This window comes from Aedes aegypti, chromosome 2 (assembly GCF_002204515.2).
Source record: "Aedes aegypti strain LVP_AGWG chromosome 2, AaegL5.0 Primary Assembly, whole genome shotgun sequence".
Lineage (NCBI taxonomy): Eukaryota > Metazoa > Arthropoda > Insecta > Diptera > Culicidae > Aedes > Aedes aegypti.
The window spans coordinates 85,107,407-85,120,998 of record NC_035108.1 but is presented as its reverse complement, the minus strand read 5'-3'; the positions used below and the strand labels follow the sequence as shown (position 1 = coordinate 85,120,998).

General features: G+C 41.4%; 2 protein-coding genes across 2 annotated transcripts in view; one reads left to right on the top strand and one right to left on the bottom strand.

Moving 5' to 3' along the window:
* Positions 1 to 9,456: 9,456 nt before the first annotated feature.
* Positions 9,457 to 10,225, top strand: LOC5568291 (RNA-binding protein 8A). Its single transcript, XM_001652117.2, has one exon. It carries the CDS (start codon positions 9,616 to 9,618, stop codon positions 10,111 to 10,113), a length of 498 nt encoding a protein of 165 aa, XP_001652167.1. The 5' UTR covers positions 9,457 to 9,615; the 3' UTR covers positions 10,114 to 10,225.
* LOC5568292 (2-oxoglutarate dehydrogenase, mitochondrial) overlaps positions 10,170 to 13,592 on the bottom strand; it is a 62,709-nt gene continuing 59,286 nt past the window's right edge. Inside the window, exon 11 of the mRNA XM_021841411.1 lies at positions 10,170 to 10,487. Within this exon, the coding sequence (XP_021697103.1) occupies positions 10,220 to 10,487 (268 nt within the window). The 3' untranslated portion in view covers positions 10,170 to 10,219. The remainder of the gene's footprint in view (positions 10,488 to 13,592) is intronic.

Sequence of the window (13,592 nt, the reverse complement as noted above, 5' to 3'; positions counted from 1 at the left end):
GGTGTCGGCTGCGTGGTTTGAAAAATATTGCTGCGTGGAAATTACAGGTAATTTCACTTGAAATCTTATTTTATCTTCATTTGCGGTTTTTTTTAGACTTCTTAAGAGTGCCTACACTGAACGGAATCTCCCGCCGCAAATTGAATGATTCCTAATTCATTTGGCTGCAAATCTCCATATTCCTCAAACTGAATGAATGTGAGAACATATGATGCATCCAACGACCATTGAACAAAAATCATCCAATTCTAGGATGATTTTCAATTTACATACAAATGAAAATAAGTAGATTCTTGAATAATGATAACACAGATGAAAAACATCTATTTTATGACGGATTTTAATTTCTTCCATGTCCCATATCGAAAATCATTCAATTTTCGTCTAAAATAACATATGGATACCAAATGATCCAAGTTATCAAATCATCCTTGTAAACTTTAAACAAACATGGTGGTAGCAACGTGGTGCGGTCGGTATTTATGAGCGAATATAACTAATTAGTGCATGCTGTTTGTAATAATTGTACAAAATTATCTTTTCTTAGCATGTGTTTATCAACCTATAGGACACACGATTCGCTGATACCCCACAACCCGCTGATATAGATAATGCAAAAATCGCTTATGTTTTGGATTGAATCATGGAGCTGTGTTTGGACTATCGAAGTGTTTGTTGCACAAAAACTTATGCTCCTGCAGGCGATTTTAGATGATGTTTTTGATACTAACGATAGAATAAACTTATTAATCTTACGTAAAACCATCAAATATTGGTTATTATTTTTGGAATTCAAATTATTCTAAATGATAAACTAGCATAGCAGGGTTTGTTTACATGTTCATATGAAAATCATTCAATTTCATCCATCTTCTAGGAAGCCTAAATTCATTTTAAGATTGGATGATTTTCATTCAGCGCGATTTGTAAACAGATGATTTCCACAAAGGTGAAAATCATCTTGAATGTGTCTGAAAATAGGTTTGGGGCTCGGATGAGCCAAAAATCATTCAATTTGTGGCGGGAGATTCCGTTCAGTGTACTAACCACAGGTCGCTAACATCCGAGTATAAGGGTTCCATGGAGCTATATAAGGGAACACGGGGCAGTATGGACACCCTAAGGAATTTTCCTATTTTGACTGTAAAGACATGAATATTATACAGTTTTCAATGTGCAGTATGCTTTTTAGAGTTCTCAAGCATTTGTTAAACATTGTTGCAAAATTTTGAAAAAAATATTTTGTTTGCAAAAATGGGTTTAACAAAAGCTCATATTTGGTAGTCACTATCAAGCTAGCGGGGCAAAGTGGACACCCCCATGGGGCAGTATGGACACCTTAACGTTTATAGGAAAATTGTCCCACGATCATTCCCAAACCTCGAAAAATGAAGTACACATTCAGGAAACCATAGCGATAGATCACTGTGCCACTGAAAACATGTTTAAAACCAATTTACAACATTTTTCGTAGTGATGCCTTAAATATTGCCTCCAGATTAGTTTTAATACAGAACTGACGATTTTCAACCAATTTGTGGTTCCGAATCATAATCATTGCATTGCATGCTTAATTGCTTTTGGATAGTTTTGTGTATGAAGTTACATTTCTTTTCTTTAAAGTGACAGCTCTACTTTGTCCCTCGGTGTCCATATTGCCCCAACAGTACAGGAAATTTTCATATAAGTTTTTCAGTGTCTCAAAGTAGCAGAAAAAAATCTACTATATTTCTGAATTTAACATAAATAACTGGAGATTCAGTCAAGAGCTACATTTTCGGTCAACTTGCAGTCATTTGCCTCTGAAACCTTATTTGGTGAGGTGTGAATGTGTTGTCAGTAATAGTAGGCGTGCAGAACTAGAATGTAAGAACATTAAACATAGTATGCATTGAATTATGTAAAATAAAAATTTTTCATTCCACTCTCAAACGTCAACCAAACTAGAAGTTATTTTCTACGGCTCTTTCTAAAAGGTTATGGGCCCAGTGAAGAAGTGAAGAAAACTTTGACCATGTCTAGAAGTGAAGCAGGAAGAAGCGGAGTCGGAGATCCAGCCGCAAACTCAAATCCCGTTCAAATTTCGTCGACGCTGCCGTCCATAGAACGTCTGTCAGGCCGTGAGAACTGGGCAACATGGAAATTCGCAGTTGAAACATTTTTGGAACTCGAAGATCTTTGGGAAGCCGTGAAACCGATAGCGAATCCTGACGGAACATTTCCGGATGTGGACGCACGAAAGGACAGGAAGGCTCGTGCTAAAATAATCCTGTTACTCGACCCCGTTAATTACGTGCACGTGAAGGACGCGAAGACTGCTCGAGAAACTTGGGCGAAGCTTGAGGCAGCTTTCGAGGACACCGGTCTAACCCGGCGTGTAGGCCTGCTCAGGAAGCTTATTTCAACGACGTTGGACTCGTGCAATTCCGTTGACACGTACGTTACCCAGATTGTTTCCACCGCTCATCAGCTGCGAGGCGTTGGTTTCGAAATCTCTGAAGAATGGGTAGGAACTTTGCTGTTAGCAGGACTGCCGGAGGAGTATAAGCCCATGATTATGGCACTTGAGAGCTCCGGAACCGCGATCACTGGCGACAGTATAAAAACCAAATTACTCCAGGAAGTGCAGACGACGACTGACAAGACAGCGTTCGTTGGACGACGGGGCCCACCGGCGAGGAAGCAGCAAAGCGCAACCGACAGGCCAGCTGAGCAACCAAAAGGTCCCCGGTGCAAGCGCTGCCGGAAGTTTGGCCACATCGCTAAAGATTGCAAGGTAAACCGAGGATCAGCGTTCAATACCGTTTTATCGACAAACCACAGTGTCGATTCCGAAGCGTGGTATTTCGATTCAGGAGCATCGGACCATTTCACCAACAACAGCAACCTTCTGGTGAACCCGAGGACAGCAAGCGGTACGGTAATGGCAGCAGATAAAGTGGCGATGAACATCGTTGCGACTGGTCTGGTAAAACTGAAAGCGAAGTGCAGTCCCGAGTGCCCACCGATAGAAGTGAACAACGTGAAACTCATCCCCTCGATGTCCAATAACCTCCTCTCGGTAAGCCAAATCGTTCGCCGTGGTCACGTGGTGCAATTTTCTGCTGGCGGTGTGAAGGTGATCGATCCGTCAGGTACCGTCATAGCAACGGGATGCCATGATACGGAGAAAGGCCTGTTTCGATTCGAGGAGAAAACGACAACAGCTTCATCGTTAGCATGCACGACGAGCAGTATGGAATTGTGGCATAGAAGAATGGGACATCTGAGCATCGGCAGTCTGAAGCAACTGAAGGAAGACTTAGCTTCTGGTATCCAGTTTAGCGAGACGACCGGAAATTGTACCATATGTGCGATGGGGAAGCAGTCCCGTCTACCATTCCCTAAAAAAGGACATCGAGCCAGCGAGGTGCTGGAAATGGTACATTCCGACATCTGTGGCCCCATGGAGGAGACGTCCCTGGGCGGAAGTCGGTACTACGTGTCGTTTACAGATGACAAGACTCGGCGCATATTCGTTTATTTTCTGGAGAGGAAGTCCGAGGCCGAAGTACTCAGAGCGTTCAATGAATTCCACAGTCTGGCTGAGCGGCAAACCGGATGCAAGTTGAAAATTCTGCGAACAGACAATGGTAAGGAGTATGTTAATAAGTCTTTCCAGAAACGGCTGAAGGAACTAGGCATCCGGCACCAGACGTCAACGGAATATACCCCGGAACAAAACGGTTTGGTGGAGCGCGTGAATCGAACAATTGTCGAAAGGGCTCGATGTTTGCTGTTTGAAGCGAATCTACCGAAGGCGTTTTGGGCCGAAGCGGTGGCAGCAGCAACATATTTGGTGAATCGTTCCCCAACCAAAGGGCACAAGCGGACGCCAGAAGAAGCATGGAGCGGTCGCAAGCCGGATTTATCGCACATCCGTGTGTTCGGTGCCAGGGTCATGGCACACATTCCAAAGCAGAAGCGCCGCAAGTGGGACCCTAAGTCCAAGGAATCTATACTTGTGGGTTTCGACGAAAACACCAAGGCATACCGCCTATACGATCCTGCAACAAGGAAGGTGTTCAAGTCCCGAGATGTCGTTTTCATCAGCGAACCGTCTCACGTAGAGGCATCCACTTCAGTACCAGTTCAAGCGAAGAAGCTAACACCGGTACGTACTTTTGTCAGGCTAGATTTCGAAGAAACACCAGCTGATGAAGTAGTCAATCCGTCCAAGCCAGAAGAGAGACCTGATCAAGAAGAGGTACAGTCCGACGATTCTGATGATTCCGAAGCTTGAAACTACTTCTCGCAAGTCGAAACCAGCGAAGGCGATTTCTCGGATGATGCATCCGGTGACGTGACCATCACTGCGCTCCCTCCGCGACAATCTTCATATCCACCCGAGTCACAGGTGTTGAGGCGCAGCGGCAGGGAGCGCGCTTTACCAGGCAAGTACCTTGATTTTTCTCTTCCGAGCAAAGGTCTACCGTCCTACAAATTTGCAGGCCAGCACAGCGTTCGGCCAGCCGCCAATTCCCGCGGCGATACATCTTCAGATGGGACAACGGCCCCCGCATCAAATCTACAAACGCATCAAACCCCAACGATAAGCAACTGTCTCGTCAGTAAGGAATCTGGCGACCCCCGGAACTGTTCGGAAGCCCTGCAATCCGCAGATGCCAACCAATGGAAAACTGCAATGGAGGACGAATATCAGGCGTTAATAAGGAACAACACGTGGGAGCTTGTCAACCTGCCACCCGGTGAGCGTGCAATAGGATGCAAATGGTTGTTCAAAACCAAACGGGACGAAAGAGGCAACATCGTACGGCATAAGGCGAGGATTGTAGCACAGGGCTTTACGCAAAAGTTTGGTTTGGATTACGATGAAGTTTTCGCACCGGTGGCGAAGCAAGCCACATTTCGAGCTCTGTTGACCGTCACCGCCCGTAACAATTGGTTTGTGAAGCATGTAGACGTTAAGACGGCGTACCTCAACGGAGAGCTGGACGAAGTCATCTATATGCGTCAACCAGATGGCTTCCATTCCGGACACGAACGAACGGTTTGTCGTCTCAGGAGGAGCCTGTATGGCCTCAAACAATCCGCGCGCGTATGGAACAAAAAGGTGGACTCCGTCTTCAAGGCGATGGGATTCGTCCAATCGAAATCCGACCCGTGTTTGTACATACGCAGAGAAGGAGGATCATTCACGTACATTCTCATCTACGTGGATGACATGATTGTTGTTACCGAAACTGAGGAGGAGTTCCAATCAATTTTGGACCATCTTGAAAAGCATTTCGCTATGACAAACCTTGGCGACGTCAGTCATTTCCTAGGAATGCAAGTGGAACGTGGTCGTGACGGGTTCAAGCTCAACCAGCAGGCGTATATCCAAAAGCTGCTCAAGAGGTTCAGTCTAGAAAACGCCAAGCCAGCAAAGGTTCCGCTTGATCCTGGATACCTACAACTGAAGGAGGAGGAGTATGACCAGCTTCCGAATAATAGCCAATATTTGAGCTTAATTGGAGGTTTACTCTATGTCGCATTACACACTCGTCCGGATATCGCAGTAAGTACCACGATCTTGGCGCAAAAGTCCAGTTGTCCAAACCAGCAAGACTGGAATGAAGCGAAGCGAGTGCTGAGGTATTTGGGAGCAACCAGCCACTTTAAGTTGACTCTCGGATCCTCGAACACCGGTCTGGCGATGTATGCTGATGCAGACTGGGCAGGTGATCATCGAGACCGGAAATCCAAGTCCGGACATTTAATCTTGTTCGGAGGAGGCGTAATCCACTGGAGTTCCAGGAAACAGTCATGTGTGGCTCTTAGCTCAACCGAAGCAGAACTGGTAGCTCTAGCAGAGGGTTGCCAGGAACTCATATGGATGAAGCGACTATTGGAAGAAATCGGAGAGCAATCTACTGAAGCCATCACCGTATATGAAGACAATCAGAGCTGCATAAAGTTGGTTGAGAGTGACCGCTTGGAACGCAAGACGAAGCACATTGAAACAAAATTCTTTTTTGTCCGGGATCTTCACCAACAGCAACAAATCAATTTGCAGTACTGTCCGTCTGAGGAGATGCTTGCCGACTTATTGACCAAACCACTACACCGTGTTCGTTTGGAGAATCTGCGAAAGCAATTAGGAGTCAATCAAGACCCGCACGAGGAGGAGTGTTGTCAGTAATAGTAGGCGTGCAGAACTAGAATGTAAGAACATTAAACATAGTATGCATTGAATTATGTAAAATAAAAATTTTTCATTCCACTCTCAAACGTCAACCAAACTAGAAGTTATTTTCTACGGCTCTTTCTAAAAGAATGTTATAATTTTTAAACCCAATACAATCATGTTCCATTTTTTGGTTTAAAATCAATGTATAAAATATTTTTTCTGAAATTTTAGTGGACAACTTACTCTTTCGACAGGCAACTGAAATATTGTTTGTATCTGAAGTGTAAAATTATTCGCAGATACAGGGGGTGTCCATTCTGCCCCGGGTGTCCATACTGCCCCCGGAACCCCTACATCACACAATTACTTTCGTTGCAAGACGGCATCTGTTCATGAAAACTGAAGACGTAAAATAATGAGTTTAAATCACATTCAAGAAATATAAAGCAATGTCAACAACGTTTTGTAGTGCTTAACTTTTGATTTGATTTATTTTCAATTAATAACTAACATGGAAAAGGGATCGTTTACATGTATGTATGACAATCATTCAATTAAAGGCATATGTTTGAAGGTTAAAAATCATTCCAAGACTGAATGATTTTCATTCGGACTGGTTTGTAAACAGCTGATTTTCGCGAAGATGAAAACCATCTTGATTGTGTCTGAAAATAGGTATGGGGCTCGGATGAATCAAAAATCATTCAATTCGAGGCGGGGGATTTCGTTCAGTGTAGAAACTGAGTAACACTATACACGGAGACGGAATTCAACTCAATTTTGGGTTGTTTCAACGCAATAGTTGAGCCCAATAACTCAATTTTGGCTAAATTTCCAAGGTCCCCACTAGGTAGTTTGGCTTTAATTCCATTAGAAAAATATACTCAATTTTGGGTTGATTTAACGCAAAATTGAGTTCTTTCGACCCAAACATAAGAAAAGTTGCATTTACCCAAATTTGGCTTATTGGGCCAAAGTTCCCCCATTGGGTAGATGCAGCTCTCTCTATTTTTGACAACATTCGTGTGGGAGAAAGAGAAAACCGAGAGATTTTGGGTTGAAACTATAATCGATATACTTAATTTTGGGTAAAGTAAACTCAAAATTTAGGTAAAAATATTTCTCCGTGTAGTAACATATATGAAATAATCTACGATGACGTCAAGCTGCAACTTCCAGCGAGAAGAAAACCTTCACTGCGGGCCGTGTTTACAGAAAATGAACGATTTCGCTACACATTCATCCACTTCATGTTCATTCGGTGAACTTTCCTTCACTGGATGTTGGTCCGGATGTCATTTTAGGTAAACACGGCCCGCATTTAGTGCGGAAAAGAAAAAGAAAATCGACAATAAAAGAAGACCGTGGATAAGTCCATAGTGTTACAGGGTATACCCTGAAATGAATTTTATTGTACAAACTACTGAATCCATGGTAAAATTAAGAACTGCATCAACGATTTTCAACCGACTACATTAATCTGTTAACTCTACCAACACATATTCAACATCACTACACAAAAAAATTTCTTCTGTTAATTTAACCAGAGTTGTAGTATTTATGACTAGAAACATTCTAGATTTGAGAAGTTTAGCGTCATATACTTTTGAGCACACTGTGTTGTACGGTGGGATTGTACGGATTGAAATACAATGCTTTGAAGTGGACGCCACTATGGACATAGTCAAATTTACTGCACTGCCCAATGATTTTCACCAGATTATAGTAAACTTAACAGATTTTTGTAGTCGGTTGAAAATCGTTGGTGCAGTTCTTAATTCTACCAAGGATTCGATAGATTATACAAGAAAATTTGTTTGCGTGTATATTGTCTGTTTCATAGTCAACAAAACGCGCCACCAACTTTCAAACAGACCAACAAAATCGTGGCCAGCAAACGAAACAAAGGAGGTTATTTGCCGTTGTGTTGGTATTGTCTGTTTCATTCACAACAAAACGCGCCGCCAACTTTCGAACAGACTGAAATAAATCATCGCCAGCAAACCAATCAAAGGAGGTGCTTCGCTTTTGTGTTGGCAAGACTGGGGAAACGTCAAATGCCAGAAAATAAATCAAAGTAGGTGATTTGCCATTGTGTTGGTAAGACTGGTGAAACGTCAAATTCACAGCGGTTGCTTGGCTGGCGACGATTTTGGCGACGGTTTTGCCGGCGACAATTACAAATCGTCGCGTCCGATAGGGTGCAAAATTTACAATAAGACTGGTAAAATGTCAAATTTGCAGCGGTTGGTTGGCTGGTGACGATTCTGGCGACGGTTTCACCGGCGACGATTACAAATCGTCGCGTCCGACAAGGTGCACAATTTACAATATAATTTGACCACTATAATATACGCGTCCAAAATACTTTGATCACCCTATGTTTTAGCGAAACCATGTGCGTTTAGCATGGTTGCTAGTCTAATCGTTTAACTCTGAATTATAACAAAGTTGGTTGAAAAACATTTGTTCAAGTAATTCTGCCACTTGAAAAAGCTTAAATCTAGCATAACTTGTGATCTTGCCCTAAAAGCCATTGGTAACCGAGTGTGTTGCCTCTTAGGGCTCATTCACAAATTTCATAACGCTGAAAGGGGTGGGTGGGTGTCCTAGTGCTGTTACGGCTCATACAAAATTTGTAAAATGTTCATACAAAAAGCTTTACAAGGGGGTGGGTGGGTGTCGAAAATGGCCAATTTTGGCGTTATGAAATTTGTAAATAAACCCTTATTTATAAGCAAATGAATAGCCCACAGGATGAAAACTATCACCTCTGGGAGATAGGGCAGGATCTTTTCTTCATCGTACATTGTTGAATAACGTGTAAATCTATTCGTTTGCTCGGTAAAAACAAGCTACACACTCGGTTACCAATTGTTTTTTGAGCGAGATCATAGGTTATGCAAGAAATTTTTATACTACGTATTGCGCGATTAGTATTTATCGCGACGGTCAACTCGAAAACTTGTTTCGGAACATTGTTTCGTGCAACAAAACCTGCAGATGGCGGTAGTGTGGAACGTCATACAAGGCGAAAAACGATGCGTGCGCCTCCAGTTGTGAAGTTTTTAACGTAGCGAATTTGAAATGATCGTTTAATAAGTGGTCGATGGAAATCTTGTCAGTGTTACGTCTGTTTGCCTGTGCTAAATATTTCCATGTAAAATTAACCGAAAACCTACTCAAGTAGAATTTTAAAAGTGTGTAAAATTTACACCCTCAACTGGTGGGTGCGATGGGGAAATTTGACATCAAAACGAACCATTTGTGTCGTCGTGTACTTCAATCACGTCCGTCAAAAAATCAAGTCCACTCCGCCGCCGGACAGCGAATCTGCGTGAAAGTTTGCAAACATCAGTGAAAAGAACACGCAGCCGAAGTAAAAAAGTGAAATTTTGTCCCTATTTCCCATCAAATATCAGCCAGAAGTACCTACAAACGCAATGGCCGACGTGCTCGACATCTACAACCACGAAGAATTCGAAGTGGACGAAGACGGAGACCAGGGCATCGCCCGGCTCAAGGAAAAGGCCCGCAAGCGAAAGGGACGCGGATTTGGCAACGAAAGCATTCCGCGCGAGGCCATCGACTACGAACGGCTGCAGGACGACGAGGAAGAGGCCGAACCCGGTCCGCAACGTTCCGTCGAGGGTTGGATCCTGTTTGTGACGTCGATTCACGAGGAAGCCCAGGAGGACGACATACAGGAGAAGTTCTGCGAGTTTGGCGACATCAAGAACATACATCTGAATTTGGATCGTCGAACCGGGTTCTTGAAGGGCTATGCTCTGGTTGAGTACGAAACCTACAAGCAAGCGTTAGCGGCCAAGGAAGCCCTGAACGCATCTGAGATTCTGGGACAGACCATCGCCGTTGATTGGTGCTTTGTGAAGGGACCCAAGAAGCTGAAGAAATCCTCCGGGGAGCGCAGGCGAAGATAAATTGAAGCGCGAGTAATATTCAACTTTATTAATTTAATAACCGACTCCCAGAATAATTTGTATTTAACAGGAAATATGTAATAAACTGAGCATTACACACTAATCTTCACAACGAGGGTTGATTTATCAGTTGGATATTATTGAAAGAAACGCACGATTTTCTCGGAATCTCCGGAGTTTTTGGGGGGCAGCGTTCAATAGTTATCTCGGAAGTCGGCTGGCATGTTTCATCTCTTGCTGCAGGATCTTCACCATCACCGGGGGTTCCTCCCGACCGGAAAAACATGGCTTGATCAATGAACTGTTTAACCTCTTGTTCATGACTGGCCTTGGTGCCGGTAGCCGACGAAGCGGAACAAGATCTTCCAACGTATCTGGAAAGAATAGAAAGGATAATACATAGGCGGCATCCACAAATTACGTAAAACTATAGGGGGAGGGGGCGTAGGCTCAAACGTTACGGCTCATACAAAAATTTGAAATTTTTCATACTAAAAGCCTTACGGAGGGGGGAGGGGAGGTGGTCAAAAATTTCCAATTTTAGCGTAAATGGACGCTGCCATACATTTGGGAGAATGCAGGGCTGGTAAAAGGTTTCTTTTTTATAGAATTAGTGTCATTTTTAATGCAATTCCTAAAAGTCTTCATTTTTGATGAAATATCCCAAACGTCTATACAGTGGCCCAATTTCATATTCGTACGGGACACTGGCGCACATCAAGTGAGTAAAAAACTATGAAATGATATATTGAGTTTGAAATGCTTTATCTATATTGATGGCTATAGGCGTCATCTATTATTTGACAGCCATAAAATGTTTTCATTTACATTTATCTTTGGATTAATGGAAAAGTATTGAATTTGTGTCTGAAATTCATCCAATCCTATATTCGTACACCTATCAAAATTTAAACATACAACATTCCAAACTGAATTTTAATGCTCTATTTGATTGTTCAAGTACTATATTACGTTGTTTAGACGTAGTAGAGTACATTTGGACAATTTATAAGCGGACATATATGAAACTTAGGTAAAAATTTTAGAAATACAATTCTTCATTGGTTTTTGCTATAAAATTCAATAATTCTAACAATAGCGTTTATTTTTGTTGTAGAATTCAATCTAAAAATATATTCATGAGCACTAAAAGAGTTTTGGTTAAAATATATTAAGTTTACAGAATTCATAAAAAAATTATCCTCCTTGAGTATAGAAAATGATTATGTCATAATTTCAAAACTCTTCTGAAATGTTATTTTCAAACAATGTAAACCGAATTTTTGTTCTAAACAAAAGTGAAAAGTTAGTTTCAAACTTGTCAGCAGAAAGAATTTTAACTAAGAACTTCGTTTTACAACAAAGTACCCTACACTATGCTGTACATACCTTCACATGATTGATGTTATCCCAATATTCAATTATTTTTTAATTCTTATTCTGATTATACTCAAAATATGACCCTATTCTGCGGTTAATTTATTTTATAAAAAAATATACAAAATATTCCGAGTGGGTGGAGAGCATTGATATACTTTTTACTAGAATATATCGTGTTGTTTTCATCATTTCAAATAACGCATGTGTTGCGGCTACGGCAATAATATTTATTCTATCAATCTCGATGATAATGTTTGGTAGTAAAATATGAAATAAAAATAATAATTGTGCAATTTTTAGATAGGAACATTAACAATGGATTATGTACATCTATTTAGGAGCCAAACTGAAGATAATTGACTAAAATTTTTGGTGTTAGATTTTTTCTAAATGTTATACACGGGAAAAACTTCTGTGGTAAAAATAACTATTTTAGCTGACTACGCCCATTCTTAAAACTACCATGGAAAATCAGACCAATTTACTATGTTTACGGTACAACTCACCGCATTACTGGTATATTTGACAGAAATAATTTACAACAATCTGATTCCAACTACAGACATGGTAAAATCAAGCGCATTTCTGGTCTGCTGAAAATTGCCGGTGCGAGCGCTTAATTTAACCCCCTAAAATGGTAGTTTGTACCACACAATTTTTTTGCGTGTATTAACCAAGATTGTTAAGTATGAGATACCGATAACCACTCATAAGTACTCTAAAACTGATTATAAGTTATTGAAACTCGTTCAGTATTCATAGTAATAATTGTTAATGAAGTGAACCTGGAAAAATTACGTTATTTTTCGACTTTTTAGATTTTTTTTAGCAAAAAAACATTGGAAAAGAGGTATTTTACTTAAATTTTCTTAAGTTTCAAATATGTCCACTTATATTTTTTCCAAATGTACTCTAATACATCTGAACAACGTAATGAAGATATTGAGCAATCATCTAGCACATAAAAAATAGTTTTGGATGTTGTATGTTTGATGTTTGTTTTGTAAGGTGTACGAATATGGGATTGGTTCAATTTTAGACACGAATTCAATACTTTTCCATTATTCTAAAGATTTGAGCGAATAAATATGATTATGATTGCCGAGTAATAGATGACACCTACGACCTTCGTAATTGATAAAGTATATCGAAGTCCGTAAATCATTTATTAGTTTTAAACCTACTTGATATGGAAACAGTGCCCAGTACGAAAATGAGGTTGAGTCACTGTATACTGCTTAGCGTTTGTTAACCAACGTGCAGGCTTGATAGAAACTCCTCTGCGAGGCAAAGAGGAGGCGATTTTGCCGTTTTTCTGAGGAGAAAAAATAAACTCAAAATTTTCAACACAGATCCTCAAGCGATTCGAGTGAGAGTGCAGAAAAATGCGAGGATTTTTTCAGACACTCTCTCTCTCTCGTTGCGATGCTCACCATCACTCACACTTCAAACAAACACTCGAGTCTGCCGCCCGAACAGACAGTCCTCGGGGAGTTGTGAGAGCACCCTTTTTTGATGGAATTTCACTCGGTTTTTTTTTGTGCTGCATCTTCCTCGCTCATTTTTCGTTGCCTCGCTGCTTAGCATTTTTTGGCTCCTTCGCAAAGAGGCACTGGCAGCACGCTGCTCTAGAGTATGTCACCGAACTCTGATGATGTTGAGGAGAATTATCAAGCCTGCCAACGTGCGAAGTTCGATTTTTGACCAACATTGCTGCGTCGCAACTCGCTTCGTTGTCTGGTTCTCTAATTCTAAACACTCAAACAGGTTTCGGTCAATGATACAATGGTTTTCAAGCCTGAGGTAGAACTTTGACAGCTTCGGTAGTACTTGGCGGCATTCGCAGAACGGAAAATTTTCTAAAGAACCGCAATAATCTGAACACTTTTTAATTTGTACCCCGCTAATTTGTGGAGTGCTTTGCGAAGGCCCAAGTATTCCCGATTCGTTTTTCGTGCGATCGGAGTGATTTTTTTTTTCAGTTTGCGCTACATTCGCGCGTCATCAGAATAATTTTATATAGGCCTTTTCACAAGACGTTTAAAATCAGCTGATCTGGAAGCTCTTTGGCAGTTCTTCTATGAAAATAACAGGCCCGT